Source organism: Aedes aegypti, chromosome 1 (assembly GCF_002204515.2).
Source record: "Aedes aegypti strain LVP_AGWG chromosome 1, AaegL5.0 Primary Assembly, whole genome shotgun sequence".
NCBI classification, from domain to species: Eukaryota; Metazoa; Arthropoda; class Insecta; order Diptera; family Culicidae; genus Aedes; species Aedes aegypti.
Window position 1 is genome coordinate 243,109,792 of NC_035107.1, and position 18,707 is coordinate 243,128,498.

Sequence of the window (18,707 nt, forward strand, 5' to 3'; positions counted from 1 at the left end):
AAGACAGTTTTGCGTGTCTCAAGGATCAAATTATGTATCTCTAGTAGATTTTGGGTCGCTGGATCTGATGCCGTTCTTAGAAATGTTCCACCACATCACAATTTTTAGCTACCTACCTTGATACCTTGATGGCTAAAAGCGTAGCGTTACGCCATTGCCGTGCGTATTGTAGAGCTCCATCTTCGTCGGTCTTGGGCGAAACTTCTCCAGTTGCCCCGAACGTTTAGGGTCGCCAGGTCCTCTTCCGCAGTGGACAGCCAGCGTCTTCGTGGTCTTCTCCGAAGCCGCCGAGTTCTACCTGGTTCCCTGCTGAATATTATTTTCGCAATTCTTTCTTTCGACATTCGCACTAAGTGATCAGCCCACTGAAGTCTGCCGTATCTTACACGCTTGATAATATTTACATCTTTGTACACTTGATACAACTCGTGATTCATGCATCTGCGCCACACACCATTTTCGAGTTTCCCACCGAGTATTGTCCGCAGCACTTTACGCTCGAAAACACCGAGAGCTTTCCGGTCTGATTTTCAACGTCCACGCTTTGTGTCCGTAGATAGCCACCGGAAGAATCAGTGTTTTATACAGGGCGAATTTTGTTTCCGTTTGCAAGCTGCGGGACCTTAGCTGTTTACGTAATCCGTAAAAGGCCCTATTCGCAGCCGCAACACGTCTTTTCACTTCGCGGGAAACGTTGTGTCACATGTCACAAGTGTTCCAAGGTAAACAAATTCAAACACATCCCCATCAAACACTACCTCAGCCTCTACACCACCAGGCCTGACTCTATCTTTACCTGTAACCATGTACTTCGTTTTGGTAGAATTAATGGTCAGGTCTATCCTCGCTGTCTCCCTCTTCAGAGGCACGAAGGCCTCTTCCACTGACCTGGGATCGATTCCAATTAGGTCTATATCGTCCGCAAAGCCAAGGAGCATGTGCGACCTTGTGATAGTAGTGCCATTTCTCTGCACGCCAGATCTCCTAATAGCACCCTCGAGTGCAATGTTGAACAGTAAATACGAAAGTGCGTCTCCCTGCTTCAATCCGTCTAACGTCACGAATGAGGTTGACACCTCGTCTGCGATCCGAACACTTGTTTTCGAACCATGCAGCGTAGCACGTATCAGCCTAATTAGTTTCGCCGGAAAATGTTTAGACATTATCTGCCAAAGCTCATTTCTTTTCACTGAGTCGTACGCCGCCTTGAAATCAATAAACAGATGGTGAGTCTGCAAGTTATACTCCCGAAATTTGTCTAGGATCATTCCCAAGCTAAACATCTTGGATGGCCTCATAGGCCCAATCTACAAGAAAGGGCACATTACAGAGGAATTACCCTGCTGAATTTGGCGTACAAAATTCTGTCGCGCATCCTGTTTAACAGACTGAGACCGCTCGAGGAGTCCTTCGTCGGCGAAAACCAACTTGGTATTCGCCGACGAAGGACTCCTCGAGCGGTCTCAGTCTGTTAAACAGGATGCGCGACAGAATTTTGTAAGCCAACACGCAGAGAAAGGAATTTTAAAATCAATAATATTCTGTATTGAAATCAACAAAAAAAATCATCATTTCTCGGCTAATAATATTTTTTTTTGAATTCAACAACAAAACTTTGTTGTTTTAAAAAAATATTTTTTTGTTTCTAGAATCAGTCGTGAACACAAACCAAAACAAAATTTTTTTGGATTAATAATAAATGTATTTGATAATACAAAACCTTATGTTGAACCGAAAAATATCTGTGTTGTTTTTAAAATTTATATTTTTTGAATCAAAAAAAGTATTTTTTAAAACAAAAAAACTAATTTTTGTTTTTAAATATATAATTTTTAATCCAATTTTTTTATTTTTTATTTAGATTGCTTTTATATTTTCATTATTTTCTATTTTATTTCAAATAATTCTAAATAAAAAGACAATTTTCTCTCCATTTTGATTTTATTTACATTTAATTTACAAATAATGATTCAATAACCTTATCCGTTACATTAAAATTACAAAATCTGAAATATAATTTATCATTTACGCTATGTATGTTGATGGTGTGTGTTTCGTAACAACCAATATTTGAGATCAATTTGGGTACTTGTGTTTTATAAACCTCATAAGATTGCAAATGCTCGTCAAATCTACGACACATGATGCTACTACAGACTAGAATTAAATTGTTGCTTTTGTCTTTCAGTATGCAATCCAGTTCAAAAATATTAATGATATTACAGTAGGTTACATAAAAAATTGTACCATGACTGAATGTGGATCCTTGTTTTATAAAACTATCTATGAAATGTACTGAATTATTTAAAAGACGTATTTTTTCAGCTACAAATGAATTAAAAGTAATATCTGATGGATAATCGAGAATTTTGGAATTGCTGAGATCTATTTGAGGAGTAACAAAACTGCTGTTGTAAACGTTCTGAGCAAACTTATACCCGGCTTTTATACTTAAAGATTTACATAGATTTGTATTGTTGTTATTGACCCTGCTGTACTGTTTGGCATCTCGGTGTTTGCCTTCCCCTCGCATTGCCCACTGATGTCGTGGTGTACCCGAACGGAGAATAAAAGATGCATAATGGATTATATTATGATGTTTGGGTTTTAACGTGTCGTTGAATAGTTGTTGATATTGCGTGTGATGGGTTTCGACTAATGATTTCAATGTATCTAACAATTTTGGATGTATTTCGCGTAACATTAGAATATGACATAGTTTTAAAAGATTACAGAAATATGACCAAACTGGATCATCCTCTGGAATCAACATTCCAATTATCAGTGGAAAAAATGTTATTAAAGTTTTGATTTCGCTGGCAGTCATTTTGATTTTACTCTTAATTATGTTAGTATCTTTAATATCGTTTGGTATGTTAGATGAATTTGTGCTCCCAAAAACAAATACGTTTTTCCTACAATTGAGTTCGTTAAGACTAAACATTTTTTTAACTTTGATGAAGTAATTCAAACAATGCGAAAGGCCATACATGCACACTCCTTCCCATAGATCGTGCATGAGATCAAAATAGACATTTAAAACAACATGATATGATGGGATTTGATTGAATACACTGTTCTTATGAACACCAGTGTTAGAAACATCATTAAGTAGTAAATCATTTTCGTAACCGTCAATGGTCCTGAATGTTTGTTCATATTCCGTAGCATCTTTTTCTCTTTGTTCGCGGTTACGTTTGCACATTCTGCAATAAAAATTGGCTCGTGCCGATTCAACTAAATCCAAAATTCCTGCAACACCCAGATTATCGCCAGTTATAAATCCTAACATAAAATGAACTGTTACATCTGTACCATTGTATGATATTGTTAGACCATTCACTTCTAAATCTATCAAGGTGTGCACTAAATTGCTGAACAAATCTTCATTCTCGTATTCCTTCCTATCTTCCGATAACATATATCCGGCAACTAATATGTTGGCTAATTTTGCAAGAATATATCCTGGAAGACATGGAATATAGTAATATATTCCTAATATGGATGTGCGGGATGCATGAGGTGAAACCGTGTCCTTAGTGGTGAAATCATCGAAAAAGAAGTTTAACGGAATAACAATGTTGCAGTCTATTTTGGCTCTTCTTTGTTGCCATATTGTTCCGTCCACGAGGCTGCGAATATAACCATCTTGTGATGGTGTAAGATTGTCCAGAATTGTATCAAAAACTAACGGTGATTCCAAATACTTCCTTAATTGAAATTTTATTGGCATTAGGATTCCTGAAATATATACATCAATTACCGTATTATAATGTAAGTAAATATTTATATATTTTTCGTATTTTTATATTTACCTGTAATCGGATCGTTATCCATTCCTTGTTCGTTGTGAATGACACCAGGGCGTAGTTCATTGCTTATCACAAATTCTCTTGGGACTACATATAAGTCGGCGGATTTTAAACATTCAATAAACTTATACTCAGTTTCTGTTCCGTCAAACATCGCAAACATTTTTTTGAAAATAGTTTGAGCCTCCATAGAAAGTAGGCCAACGGTTTGCATAGTATTGACAACATCTTCTAAAGGCTTGAGAATTTTTTGTTGCACGTCATGTTGTATTTCAAAAACAACTTTTCTCGGTAACACATTGACATCCAACCATTTCAAATTGAAACCGATACTCAGATTACGCATTTGATTTTCTAGTGCTGTAATATCAATGATATTGGAATTTTCAGCGTCGGTGGCAGGTGTTTCGATATTATTGTAGGAATCCTTATGCTCGTCTTTTTCAGGTTGAAGGTCGTTTGGTTGCGGTGTTTGTGCTTCGGATTTCATTGTAAAGTATTCGTTATTCTGAGGAACCGCATCAAAGTTCGTGTTTCTATGATCGAGTTCATTGTTGAAGTGCTTTTTAAAATGTCTGAAAAACGATGCTCGGACATTGTAGCAGCGGGTACAACTTTCATAATTACACGAGTACGAAGTGACATGCTGGTGGTGTCTTCTTAAATGGTCATACAATCGATCGATGGAGTTAGTTGTCCACAAGCATCGTTTAACTATACACGTTATCATTGTGACGATTCTGTCTGTCGTATAGCTGCACAGAGGGCAGAAATAGTTGCTTTATCGCTGACGGGATCAAAATCGAATAGGAACGTAGAAAGCAAATCCCACACTGCCAACGAATGACGTGGAAAGTCAATATTGTAGGCTTTGTAAATTTTCAAACAGATATCAAGAGCCTTCAAAAAGTTTGGCAGCTTGTATGAAACGATATTATTCCACACTAGAAAGCCGGTGGGTTTCTTCAGATCTCCGTGCACCAAAATGAATGGAGTAGTTTGGATTCCTTTCTCACGACTTCTATCGAACAACACGCGAAGTGTTTCATTCAATTCCGATAAATCGTTGATGTGCAGCACCACACTTTGTCGTGTTTCGAGAATTGATGGTTTCCATCGGCGTTTACCAGAACAAGTGAGATGTGGACTTGGCAGAATATGTGCCAATAATGAAACGACGATAAAATTCTTAGTATCTGCAAATAAAAATGTTATTAAAAGCAATTCAATAGGAGTATTCTGTGTTCATACCATGGCTTACATCCTCATCATCGAGCATAGCAAGGAGATGTTTCCCATCCACGTCGGTAACTTCGACATTGAATATCGGACGAATACCTTCAACCAGTTCGGGCCAACGATTGAACAGTAAAGTCTCTTTTGCAGGGAACTTGTGCAAAAAATCAATCTGGACCAACTGATACCCTTGGTGATTCCTCAAAGTTGGATACTCTGCCAAAATCGAAGCGCATGTCCAGTTGGGTTTTCTCGAGACTTCCAACGTTCTCAATTTACTAGTTGTCTTCCACTTCTGTTTGACTTCTTCCCACTCGTCTTGATTGTTCAAGAACCAAGCTTTTGTTTGTTGGTATTCTGCTTCTGTAAAAAATATTTATAAATAACTTTTCCATATTATCATTTCAAGTATCAGCTCACCTTGTTCTTTCGAGATTATTTCCTCCACAATAAACGATTTCACGCCGGATGTGGACGGTTGTTGCAAATCACTTTGTTGAGCTTCAACCGGTTCTCTGTAGTTGATGTTTCGGTCATACAGTCGCCCTTTAGCTTGTTTTCGAAGTTTGATTTTCCGACCAGCGCTATTTTTGGTAAATGTTGGCTGGTACCATCCGTCCTAGAAAACCACAAAAAAATAAATAGCATTAGTTTGACATTTTTAAACTATGAAGTCAATTCATCGCTCATTGCTTCCGGACATATTTGAAAATCGTTTCTCAACATTCGATAATCATACCTCTGGCTCTCCTGGGAAAAGTCTACCAAGCTCAGATGCTCTGTCCTGTAGCTCCGCAGGAGTTAGTTTGCCGAATCGATCCTTGAAATCATCAACTACCAGATGAGTTATAGCCTTCTTATCAGCTCTTGTCAGAAAATTTTGCTTTTGGCATTTCTGCAAGATAGCCCGGCCTTTTGTGGATGCGGTCAGCAAATAATTTGCAGTGCACCGTTCGCGAGTGATGGCTTCTGAACTAGTTTTTTTTACCACCGGCGATGCAGTCGAAAGGCAATCGGTTGATAACGGTGGAAATCCCTATGGTACATAAAAGATACAGTTGAAATTGTTGTTAAAACACTACATCCGTTAATTTATACCTGTGCAACTCTCCAAACATTCAAACCATGCACGCATTTCGTCCGTTCAGCAAGAAATGGCGGCGGTATCAACTCTTCTATTTCCTTCCGCTCCAGGATTTGCAGGGTTTCGAGAGTGTACTGATTTTCTAGAGAAAAAAAATCGAACGAAGGGTAAAACTTCGTACATCACATAAACAAAACAATTTCTTACCCAGAAAACGATTTATGATTTCCTCAGAGAGCCCGAAACTCAGCAATAAATCCACCAGCGCGTCACTAACTTCTTCAACTTCCAAAACGAGTACTTCTTCTGTCGAGTCCATTTTGAGTTTTGTTTATAATCATTGAAATGGCGTCTGACAAGCTGTGCGTACACAACTAGCGTAAAAACACACACACAGTATCATATAATGAATATGTATGTGTGTCAATATTAGGGTTTTTTGAAATCAAAAAAAAATTTTTTTGAAAACAAAACAGATTATGTCAACAATCAATAATTTTTTTTTTGAATCTAAGCAACTTGTGTTCCCATCAGTTCGGTGTAAAAACAACAATTAAATTTATTGAGACAACAAAATCTAATATTTGTATTCAACAAAAAAAATTGTAATTTTTAAAAAATATTTCAATAATTTTTATTTTTGAAACAAAAAGGTCTGTTTTCTCTGCGTGAAATTCAGCAGGGTAATTCCTCTGTAATGTGCCTTTTCTTGTAGATTGAGCGTATGAGGCCATCCAACCAGCCGGTGGGCAATTCTTCGTCCTCCCATACCTTCAGAAGTACTCGGTGGATCGACTGGTAAAGCTGCTCACTTCCGTGCTTGAGAAGCTCGACCGGGATCTCGCCCTTCCCAGCAGCCTTACAGTTCTTCAGCTCACTGATAGCCTTTTAACCTCTCCTATGGTCGGTGGGTCAACAGCTTGATCGTCATCATCTATGTTCATCCTGTTTCTCGCTACATTTCCATTTTCACCGTTCAACAATTACTGAAAGTGCTCCTTCCACCTGGTAGCCACCGCCGTTTTATCGGTCAGGTCGAATCAGGCTGTAAAACAGTATAATAGAATATAAATTAAACTTATTACGCTTTGATTTCTGTGTCACTTTGAGTCACTTTTTCGAGAATCGAAAGTCACTTTTTAGTCACTCATTTCTCAAATTTGGTCAATAAAATAACTTTTTTAGGTACCACTTTTTGCTACCAGCCCTGGCCATATACTTCTTAAATTCCACTGTAGCACAAAAGTATGATTGTTGCCTCCAGAAAAGTTTAATAATTCCGATTCTGCTACGGAATGGATAGGTTGGTTGATGGGAGCGAAGTTAGTATCGTTCGATGAAGAGCGAAATGTCGATTGTCGAGAGATTGCTGTGGAATTGAACTTGGAGAAGAAGATATGGGATTACTTGCCTGAGATACATACAAGCTTCCCGCACCAGCTGCCGCCACAGGCTCAACCCATGAACTGGGAACATCTGTGGTGAGGGCCTGCGCAGGGACTTGCCGGGGGTTTACGGACCCCATTCCGAAGCCTTCTGGACTTAAATTGCTTATCATGATCACCATTGATTCTTGTTGGTTGTCACTTGAATTGTTTATCCTATTTGTTTGATAGCTACCCGTGATTGGTATTGACTCCTGTCTGTCGATGGTATTTTGGCTTATTTTATCAGCATGTGGAATTGGGGGTAGTGTTTTTGGGATTATTGAGGAAAGGATGATCTAAAAGCTGTACATTCCAAACCTTTGGTACGGATACCCTATTGATGTTTGCTCTATTATTTTTTTTCTCTGCAACAGAATACTCGAAACGGAACTCAAGACGCTTCAGAAGGAGCACAGCATGCTAAAGGATATGGTGCGAGATTTGGAGCAAATACACGAGCAGAAGCACAGCAACGCAACTCAGCAGTGCGGCAATGGAAACAGTAGTACCAGTAGCAACAGTAATAGCAACACTAGCAACAGCAACGGTAACAGCAGCAGCAACACTAATAGCAACAGCAGTAAATCGACGAATGGCGCTGCCAAGAGTAGCGGTAATGGAAGCAGCAGCAGCAGCAATACAAGCTCCGAAAACGGGAACAGCGCTCCATCCAAGAGTGCAGCATCTTCCGGAACTTCGGCGACGGCATCATCGGGTTCGGGCGTTCAGGCAAGCAAAATCGGTGCGGCCGCTAGTCCTGCCAAGGCCATGCTGAACCAAGCAACCAATACGCCCTCCAAGATGGTCCCGAAAGGGAACCCTTCCACGGGGATAACCTCGCAGCAACCGACGGGTAAGATGGTAACTAAAGCTACCAGCGTGACGCCGAAACCCGGAACAGGGACGGGGACAGCTTCTGGACCGTCGGCCACCACTCCGGGTAAGGTTAGTTCTAAGTCTACCAGTACGCATCCTAGCACGGTGCCAGCCGGAACTGGGGCAGGCTCATCTCCGACGGCAACGGCTGCGGCAGCGGGGAACGCGACACCGTCGACCAGTACCAGCAATGCTGCCGCCGGTCAGCATCTCATCCAGTCGAAGGAGGAGCACAAGAAGACGTGCCATCGGGGGGCCAACGGTGGCGAGAAGGGAGACGGTTCCTGTGTGTGCTACTATTGCACACTGTTCGGACAGAGTGTTTGTTTGGTGAGTTTCTCATGTCATGGTGCTTTATTTACCGTTACTATCAAATTGAATAAGCCATCAAAACTTGAACGCTAGTTAGTTTATGTAGCTATTTTACACTTCTGGGCTGATCAGCCATGAGCTCGTCTCTTAATTTTGATGACATTTGTATAAATATTTCACAAAGTTGACGGGGTTGGTGGTCTAATGGCTACCGTTTCTGCTTCATAAGCAGAAGGTCATGGCTTCAATCCCAGACCCGTTCGATTCGTTCCTAGCAAACGCTAGAACCGGAGACGACTAGACAAGAAAAACGTTTCGCTACGCTTCCATTATAGCGCTAACCAAAAGCAAGCCTCTCTGTCATAAAAATTACCTTACATAGCTTCCCGCATGAACTGGCGTAGATGCAGGGATATATCCGGCATACTGTTGTGAGCCAGTTTTAAGGCTGAGATCCGTCATTCGTATTGCTCGCAATTTCAAAGTAATGAAACTCAATCGTCAAAGCCAATATGCTGATACTTTTTCAGATATGTCAGTGTAAATCCAATTAATTTCAGTTAATTTGTATTTGAAGGTATCCTCAGAAATTCCTTGTTGAAACATTGTTGTAAACGACAATTACAGAATTCCTGATAGCATATTGAATTGAATTCTTGAAGATGTTCTGAACGTGAATCTTAAAGCGAAGTCGTAAGAACCACAGGATAATTTTTTGAAACAAACTTTGGAGTAATTATCCTTAGATAAATTGCAGGCCTTTCAAAAGGGAATTCCTGTAGTAATTACTCTGGCACTCCGTAAACATAACTTAATTAAATTCTGAGTATATCTTCGGAATCATCTCTGAAGAAAATTTGGAGTCAAATAACTAAACTAATAAATCTTCGAACTGTTTAATGAAATACCTATAACCGAATTTAGTACTATTCCATTTAATTTCACTAGTGTTTATGTCCTTTGATACGCATTTTCCGACCTTAACCTGAATTTCCTTCCTGACCTCCTGCTTCGCCAAATGCACAGCTCTGAGGTTTTCGCAACGGATTTGAACAGCTTCGGATATCCCTTGGAGCTCTTCACGTAGTCCGCGCCACCTGGCCTCTTGAGTTGCCGCCGACACAGTCATTGTGGACAAAGCAACTGTGGCTTGCTTCCGACAACTCCACGACATCGCACCACCTGCTTGCTTGAAAACGTAGCCGGTGATCAAACGACGAGTATCGGGATCGTTTCTCCGGTCCGCATCACTGTAGCCGACGAATGCTTCTGCAGACTCTTTTGAGTACGTTAGTTTCATCGACTTCGTACCTTTCAAGTACCGCAGTATTCGTTTCGCTGCTGTCCAATGTGGCTTTCCAGTATTTCGGCAGAACTTACCGTTATCATTGTGTCCACGTAACAAACTACGCACTGTCTTGATAGTCGAATTAATTTATTTAGGAGTCGCTTCAAGCTATAATAAAAGGAAGATGTTAAATCTACGAAATATGCTTTCCATTATTTGCTTACATTAACAGTGCGCCTTCTTATATTCGAATCCACTGATGACCTTTAGATCATGAACTAGCCTTTTCCATATAATTCTGCTGGGTTAATTATAGTGATATAGTTTACCTTGAGCAATCATCAACTCCCAACCTACCTTTTATGCTTCTTGCATGGACCATTCACTAGAGTCGGGCGATGATGCATAAGACACTTAGATCAAGAGTTTGTTACGAAAATTCAATTGATTATAATCTAATAGCGGATAAATACCTGAATTTACTTACTGAATTGCAAAGATGTGTTGGTTTAGAAAGTCCTTTTGGCAAATATTATAAACTTCAATTCCGATCGACTAACAAATTGCTTCGTAATTGTTTTGATCACATCTACATATTTAACGTACTACCTAGTTCAAAGGTTGGGTTGTGTTGAGACCATTACCACTATCACACTATCGAATCTCTTATCTAAGGCGAAAGCGTTGCGTGCCGGGTTGCCGGTACGACGGTTGCATTAACATCCCCCTCCTCGTGAGGGCCGGTAGGATCCTTCACCTTTTCTACCAGATCTAGTACCGCCAGTTTGGATACTGGTCGTCAAAACAGTCCACCTGAAGTTTGTACTAACGCTTGGCGAACCCTTCCGTCTTTGCCAGCAGTCACGTCTAGGACACGCCCTCGTACCCAGCCGTTCCTTCTAGTCTCGTCGATCACGATGACCAAATCTCCAGGCCGCATCGGCTTTGTATCATGCAGCCATTTGACCCGTTTCGTTAAGGTTGGGAGGTACTCTAGGGTCCAACGCTTCCAGAAGTGGTCAATATGCCGTCGAATCAGGTTCAGAGAAAGTCGAAGCGCTGCCTCAGAATCTTCGAGCATCACCGCAGGTTGCTTCACCCCTGTTGAACTTCCAAGGAGGAAGTGATTCGGCGTTAGAGCCTCTTGCTCCGCTGAGTTCAGTGGTAGGTAGATACGTTAGCGGTCGTGAATTCACAATCGCTTCAATCGTCTCCGACGCACGTGGGTATCGCTCGGAGAACTCCTGCGCGTTGCGGTTCTTGATGAACTGATCGGATGAGGGGGAGCTAGTGGCTCCGAATGTGAGGACGTCCATCATGAACACGTTGGGTTCATCGCCGGGATTTTCACGGAACAAGAAGCTTTGTGCCGGTCGATCACGCTCAATGACTTGTACCTTGTGAAACATTTCCTTGATGTCACCACTTACTGCCACTGGATACTGTCGGAAGCGGAACTGCACGGAAGGGAGCGATGTCAGGAGGTCTGGACCAGGGAGTAGCACGGAATTTAGGGATATCCCGTCGACTTTTGCTGCTGCATGCCAAATTAAGCGTACTTTCCCTGGTTTCTTAGGGTTGCACACAGCGCCTAGCGGAAGATACCAGGTCCGTCTGGGGTCAGCATTCACAAGCTCATCTGCAGTCGCTCGGTGAGCATACTTCTTCTCCTGGTACTCGCTAATTTGCCGATGAATGTTTTCCTTTAAAAGGGGATCGCGAGACATTCGTCTCTCAAGGCATTCCAAGCGGCGAAGGGCCATGGAGTAACTGTCCGACAACTCTATAAGGTCGGATCTCCAGAGAAGTCCCGTCGCAAATCGGTCACCCACTCTAATAGTCGTTTCCTCCATGATTCGCCGTGCTTTCGATTCTTCCTTGGAGTCTAGTTTTTCCGGGTAATTTGTCGGACAACCTTCGGTGTTGAAGAAATTTTTAATATGGCGATCTAATTTCTCCTCGGATTCACACTCGCACACGTGGTAGCTGTATTGTTCCGTTTTCTCTACCTTATCAAAACTTCCGTAGACGCACCATCCTAAGCGAGTCTTTGTCGCTATGACGCCACTGTTTCCTTCCTTTATATTTTGCGGGACGGCCAGCTGTAGGTTTCGTAAGCCGACTAATATCTTCAGTGTAGCGGCCTCGTAGCTACGAATAGGCAATCCAGGTCAATTCAGGTGGGGGTGGTCCGCTTGCAGCTCAGCGAATCGTATTGTTTGCGTCGGCAAGTTAAGATTCCCGACGGTGCGTGCGTGCATCAACTGGAACTTCTTCTTTCCTCCTACTTCGGAAACTTCCAGCGACACAATCTGGGACTCGTCCTCGCTTCTCGTCATGTTAGCGGTCCACCTGAGGCACAGCGGTACTGTTCTGCCGTTCTACGCATATTTGTCCCACGGTCCATAAGGTTTTCATAGAACATGGGACAAGTAGGCGTAGAAGGGCAGTGTTGGTCCTTCTACTCCCAGCTCTTGAATCACGCTTTGTTCCACCAACGTCGACGAGGATCCCTCGTCTAAGAAAGCGAACGCATTTACTGACTTGGATTTCCCGTGCAGTGTCACGGGAACGATTCGGAAGAGAACGGATTGGCCACAATGGTGATGAACATGGTTCTCTGCTGACGACCCAGCTGACTCGATCAATGTGTCAGGTTTTCCATGTAACAGTTGATGGTGACGGAAATCACATCCATTGATTCCACATCGGCTGGACACTCTACAAGGGCGGCGACCGTGAGGATTAAGGCAGCTGCGACACAGTTTCAATCGTTGAACATTTTTCCACCGGTCGTCGACCGAAAGTTGCTGGAATTTTGTGCAGCTTTTCAGACGGTGCCCGACGCTTTCGCAAAATAGGAATGGCTTTTCGCCTTCCCACTTTTCTTGCACTGAGGAGTGCTGCTATTGTTGCCCTCGGCATGGGCGTTGACGAAGCTTTTATCTTTATTTCGGGGCTCTACGTTCCTAGCTTGTTGAACCCCCGTGTAGATCACCACCTTGCTGACCGACTCGACAACTGTCCCCATGAAGTCACTGAAGGTTCTCAAACTCGCTTCAGGTTCGAATATCAGATGCTGGGCCCATTGCAGCTTCACGTTGGCCGGCAATTTTTCCACCATTTCTTGTGGAAGCGCTGGGTTCGACAGGTGTGCTTGTTGCCCCGCTGCTATGAGATGCTGAGCCAGATTTCTAATCGACATTCCAAAATCGATCAGCGAATCCAATCTCTCTGGCTTTGACGCGGGTGTTTCGCGCACATTTTCGATCAACTTTTTGATGATAACCTTCGGACGACCATATAACGTTCGAAGAGTCTGTATCACACTCGGCACCGCCTCTGGCGATAGCAAATAAAATCGTACCGACTTAACCCTTTCCTTCCCATGGTAGCACAGGTTATCCACCACTTTGCGTATGTCGTATATAAACTGTACAAGTTAGATCATATCCATTTTTTCACCACATGTTCACATATGTTTCATGAAATAATGCACAAAGTTTCATCAATAATAATCACTTGGATTTTTAGTTATAGCACAATAACCGCATTTTTTTTTTCAAATTTAAATAAAGTTGTATTTCAAACTTCTATATTTAGAAATATAAACATGATTTTCACCAAACAAAAATAAAAACAAACTCAATTGAATTATATTTCCAAGATTCAGTAGAGTTTTTAGAATATTCTTTACACAAAACTATTGATTTTGCGGAAAGTTAGGTGGATCACTGGTGATCTATTGGTAATAAAACGACATTTTCGTCAATTCTGTTCTAACCTTTCTTTTCGAAAACGTAACTATCATCATGTCTTGGAAAATGATTTTAAGTTGGAAAGAAAATTGTAAGACGCTGAGGACGATCAACAAACCAACATACTCAGCAATAGCTATAAGCATGGTATGACGGAGTAGAACATTGGCCCGTTGAGTACCGTTCTGTGCATATATCAATAATCATTCAGTTCATTTAAATGCACTAAGTGCGATGTTTGCTTGTGTCTCAAAAAAAGACAAAAACTTCTTCACAGCTTTTTATTTTCCCCCAGAATTGACGAGAGGTGTGCAGAACACACAGTTCAAATAGAATGTTACCCTAGTTGTAGTCATCTTCCCAATGGATCACAGGTGATCCATCAAAATACATATTTTTTTCAGTTCCATTAATATTTTCGAGTAAAACTTTGCATCTTTTGTTCTGGCGATTTATCCAGATTTCACATTTTCTATTTTTAAACTACGAAAAACCTCGTGGGAAAGAAAGGGTTAACGAATCCGAAACATTTCCGAATTTATTGGTCGAGTTATCGACGTCAGCATGCTGGGCTAACCGACGGTACAGATTTAACGATCCGATGGGTGGATCAGCGATTGTTAATTCAGGGTTTGCATACTTTTCAACCCATTCTTCGACCTGCTTATCACGAGCTTCAATCTCGATCATGCGGCTTCGGACACTACAGTTGTCGGTGTCATCCCCCACAAGCGACTCTTCCAGCTGATACATTTCCTGTGAATGTTTTTTTCTGCAACTTTAACTGCTTCCTTTCCAGCTCCAATTCCTTTTTCTCTAGCTCCTGTTGTTCTGCCAAGCGTTTGCGTTGCAAATCTGCTCTTCTGCTAGAAGTCGTCGACCTAAATGAAGCCGGAATGGAGGTAGCGTAACAAACTACATGCGGAAACGTTTCGTTGTAGTTAACGCCTTTCACCTGAGAGAAGCCCTTGATCACCAACCGGGCTTTGTATCGATCCACAGTTCCATCCAGGTTCGTCTTCACTTTGTAGACCCACTTGCATTGCAAAGGTTTCCTCCCGCTCGGCAGTTTGACCAGATTTCAGAATGTTGCTCGTCATCAATAATCGAATCTTCATCGTTGTCGATCGATTCGTCCAACGGATTCTCGCCACTTGCAGCGCCATCGGATGCATCGTCAGCTTCGATTGATTCCCTCCGGATATAACCAGTTCACTTCCTTCCACGTTGACTTCTGGCGGTTTGCTGCGTTCCGCTTGACATTCATCAAGTAAAATCACATCCCTGGCTGACAAACACTTTCTTGCACACCTTGTTGTACACCATATACGCCATGGAGTCTTCGCTGTAGTCAACGAAAATACACGCTTCAGACTTCTTGTAGCATTTCATCTGCTTCTCCTTCGGTACATGCATGATCACAATAGTTCCAACTATGCGAAGATGGCACACCTCCGGCCGCTCGCCAAAAACTACTCCTCCGGTATTACCGACAGTCCCTTTGTCGGCGAACGGTTGACCACATGCCATGCAACTGCGCCTGCTTCTGTCCAAAAACTGTTATCCATGTGCGCATCGGACAACATACTCCTCGCTATCTCGACCAACGTCCGATTCATCCTCTCTGTTGTAGGGAGCAGACGTCTCCTACTAGATTACTTCCTTTTGCAAGAAATTTCGGTTAACATACTCTTTGCTTAGGTTCAGGTTCAGTGTATTAATCAGTGATTTCTGATGTAACTTCAATTGATGTTTAAATAAACTATTTTTTTATAACAAGTTCGATTCCCCGACTGTTATTGCCATGCCTCGAGCACTTTAGTTTTCGACTTCAGAAATAAATCAACGGTTTTCCGACAAGCGTGGTAGATAAAGATCAGAAAGTAACGGCTGCCTCCAACCGACTCGATTTCCATAGGGCCGCACAAGACCGAGTGGATCAGTTCCAACACTGGGTCCCCTTGATGCTCCTTCGCCGGGACGATTGACGACAATGCTTGCCTTTGCCCTTTGCCTTTTGCCTTTTCACATCATATTCCTGTTCCATTACCATCTCCTTCAGTCGCCACAGATGCCTCATACGCCGATGCCATAGCTCGTACTTGTCCTCCTGGACCCAATACGCAGTGGGCTTCTTCACTTCGTATACATAGCGACCATTCACTTCACGGCCAATCGCAACTACCTTGTTGTCGGGGTTGACAACTTTGCACTCCTTTTTCGTGAACACCACCTTAAATCGACACACCCAACGAATTTTCCAGCATATTTTTGTCCCGGCACAAGTGGGTGGTTGCACCAGAATCAATGCCGCATATCCTTTTTGAGTGTCACCTACAACGTACGGAAGCACTTCACGACAGACTTGTCGACTCGCTTCCTCGATGCGCCTTGTTTACCGAAAAACGCATTAAACGTTTTCGGATGCTTTGGAACCGCCCGTGAATTTCACCTCCTGCATCATCTTAGCCCGTCAACTTACGAAGTAGACCAATCCGACGGGTAGAACCGCTGTCCTCGAACGTGTTCCGTAAGTTGTCCTACGTTTTTGTAGTTTTCGCATTCTGCACCAGCACGTAAATGCTCCAGTCGATATTTAGGCAGATGGTTTCCAGAGTTTGTTCTAACAATTCCTCTGGATCTTCTTTATCACGCTCCTTCACGGCACACCAGGTATCCATACAGATTTGACTGAATTCAGTTTCTCATTTTGATTTCGACATGTGATAACATGCCTCGTCCTAGAGTTGTTCGAAGTAAGAGCTTTTATAGCAGCCTGACTATCTGAACAGAAGTACTTTGCCCATTACGCGCTGTTGAAGTGCTGATTGCTTTTCCGTACAGTAAATGAGTCGCTCAATTATTCCTCAAGTAAAAGTGACACTTCGCTCATACTGGATCAGCTGTCAAAATTACTTCGGTAAAAAAAGAAATATTTTACTTGAGCGCTTTACGTTTCAGGTGCATACCACGCATAACTCACGAGAATATACGCCAGCACCAGCTTTACCTTCGACAAGGGAGCCATCAGTGTAACATACTACCCGACCATGGGTACATAACAACATTATATCAACTTATGTTAATATGTTATAAAGATTTTACCGAACATAGGGTTACAAACTTGAAGCAGGATGTTGTTAAAATATATTTTGCTTTGTGAATCAAAAACTCAAGTTGATTAAAATGAACTGGATAAAAAATCATTAAACCAAATAATCTTAAGTCTTCTAGGAAAAGAAAAGTATATTATTGAATGATAAGCATATCATATTATGGTGCCTTTGGTTTGGCATATTGTTTGATATAAGGTACAGTGGGGGAAGTGTATCAGTGGGGTAAGTGGATCATTCGTCAATATTAAGCATAAATACTTGAAAATGTTCAATGTTTTCGCGCTATTGCTTCGTTTTAGGTTATATTCTTACGTCCATACTGATACTATTGCAAAAATGGTATTACACATACACTAACACAAGCAAACTCATTAGCTGCAAAAATTAATTAATTTCAAAATTGCTTTCCATCAATCAAAAATCCATTGTGTCTCTGTGTAAAATCGAATTCTATTAGTTTTTTCGACACATGGTGAGCATTTCAGTTCTAATTGAATGAATCACAATGAAAAATATGTGATTTTTATAAATAAATACAGATATATTGTACATGGTACACTTACCCCTACTTTTTAATAGGGTGGGGTAAGTGGATCAAGTATTATTATCATTTATTGGCAGACTGCTTACGAGAATTTTAATAAGTTTTAATATTCGCAAATGTTGTTTTCCTTTATTTTTTTCATTCCCGGCTTAGATTTGTCAAATTGACCATAGAGAATTTGAATTAATCCACCTAAAAGCTTTTTTAACCTTTCTGGTATAAAACAATATATAAAATAATAATAATACGAAACTTTTCGTGATTTATCTAAGCTGAGTTGCAAAAGAGCAAAATATACTAATTCTTGAAAACATATTGTCGTACCTTATTTGACCATATTTATTATTCTAGACAGATGACACAAACATATTCATAAATAGAATAACAAGATTTTAGTTTGTTATTCAAAAATAAATGTAACTAATATTTTCAAACTACGAGTGTTTATCGAAAACATCGTTAGGAATAATCCTACAATGCTTCTATTTAACTTTTGTGCATAAATGGATGAATTTTCTCCAAATTATTCTAGTTACAATGTTTTTTTGTTGTGCGAATTAATGTAAACTAATGTGAACATATTTTTAAATATATTTTGATTAAATGAAGATTTATTTATTATTTATTTCAGATAGATACTTTTTAATTTTAAAGTATTAAAATGTACCATTACTAGCACTAATAATAAGAACAAGAGTAATATCATTCTTACTATACATAATTACATCACAATTCTTTTGAGCACAGATTTTTTTTTCTATTGGTGATCCACTTACCCCACCACGGTGGAGCAAATGGATTATTTGGCGCAAATTTTTAAGTCCCTCATACTCAATACATAACAATCAGAAAAATCGAAATAATCGATGATTTGAAGTATGTTAGTCCTTCATTTGTTATCCACAGAAAAAAGTTTGAATTACATTATTCACGTTAGCTGTACATAACAATGAAGTTGACTTTTGATTTTTCTGTATCCACTTACCCCACGGTACCGTTTTGATTCATATTACGGACAGCTTCAAATTCCGGACACTCTACTTTGTATGGGAAACATTTCACACGAAATGTTTCAATTTTTGCCGTTTAAAAGTTCTCGATTTCAAGGCTCGATTTAGTAAGCATTTTCTATAAATATCTTTGAAAATTTATAATGTCCAACTACGTAAGATGTCTCTTTAGTGGTTTGACGATTTCAATTAATGATTTGACTGCTCCATTAATGATTATCATGAGCTGTCCGGAATTCGAATC

The 18,707-nt window shown here is 40.8% G+C and overlaps 2 protein-coding genes across 5 annotated transcripts in view; one reads left to right on the forward strand and one right to left on the reverse strand.

The window, feature by feature from the left end:
- LOC5580078 overlaps nucleotides 1–18,707 on the forward strand; it is a 70,496-nt gene that overhangs the window by 26,955 nt on the left and 24,834 nt on the right. Inside the window, exon 5 of the mRNA XM_021837375.1 lies at nucleotides 7,934–8,765. Within this exon, the coding sequence (XP_021693067.1) occupies nucleotides 7,934–8,765 (832 nt within the window). The remainder of the gene's footprint in view (nucleotides 1–7,933; nucleotides 8,766–18,707) is intronic.
- LOC5572205 lies at nucleotides 1,923–6,774 on the reverse strand. Of its 4 annotated transcripts, none has more exons than XM_021837380.1 (3): nucleotides 6,147–6,774; nucleotides 3,816–6,084; nucleotides 1,923–3,741 (listed from the first exon to the last, which is right to left on the reverse strand). In XM_021837380.1, the coding sequence occupies exons 2-3, from the start codon at nucleotides 4,540–4,542 to the stop codon at nucleotides 1,952–1,954; spliced, it is 2,517 nt and encodes an 838-aa protein (XP_021693072.1). In that variant the 5' UTR covers nucleotides 4,543–6,084; nucleotides 6,147–6,774; the 3' UTR covers nucleotides 1,923–1,951. The 4 variants fall into 4 exon arrangements, with proteins under 4 accessions (XP_021693072.1, XP_021693070.1, XP_021693071.1 ...); XM_021837378.1 differs by having other exon boundaries at nucleotides 3,816–5,411; nucleotides 5,469–6,774; XM_021837379.1 differs by having other exon boundaries at nucleotides 3,816–5,008; nucleotides 5,064–6,774.

What these genes read in the sequence shown, in the direction of transcription:
- LOC5572205 (XM_021837380.1), bottom strand. Translation starts at nt 4,542, where the DNA reads ATGATAACGTGTATAGTTAAACGATGCTTGTGGACAACTAACTCCATC. An exon ending in GGATAACGATCCGATTACAG is followed by an intron (nt 3,742 to 3,815) that starts GTAAATATAAAA and finishes TATATATTTCAG; the next exon opens with GAATCCTAATGCCAATAAAA.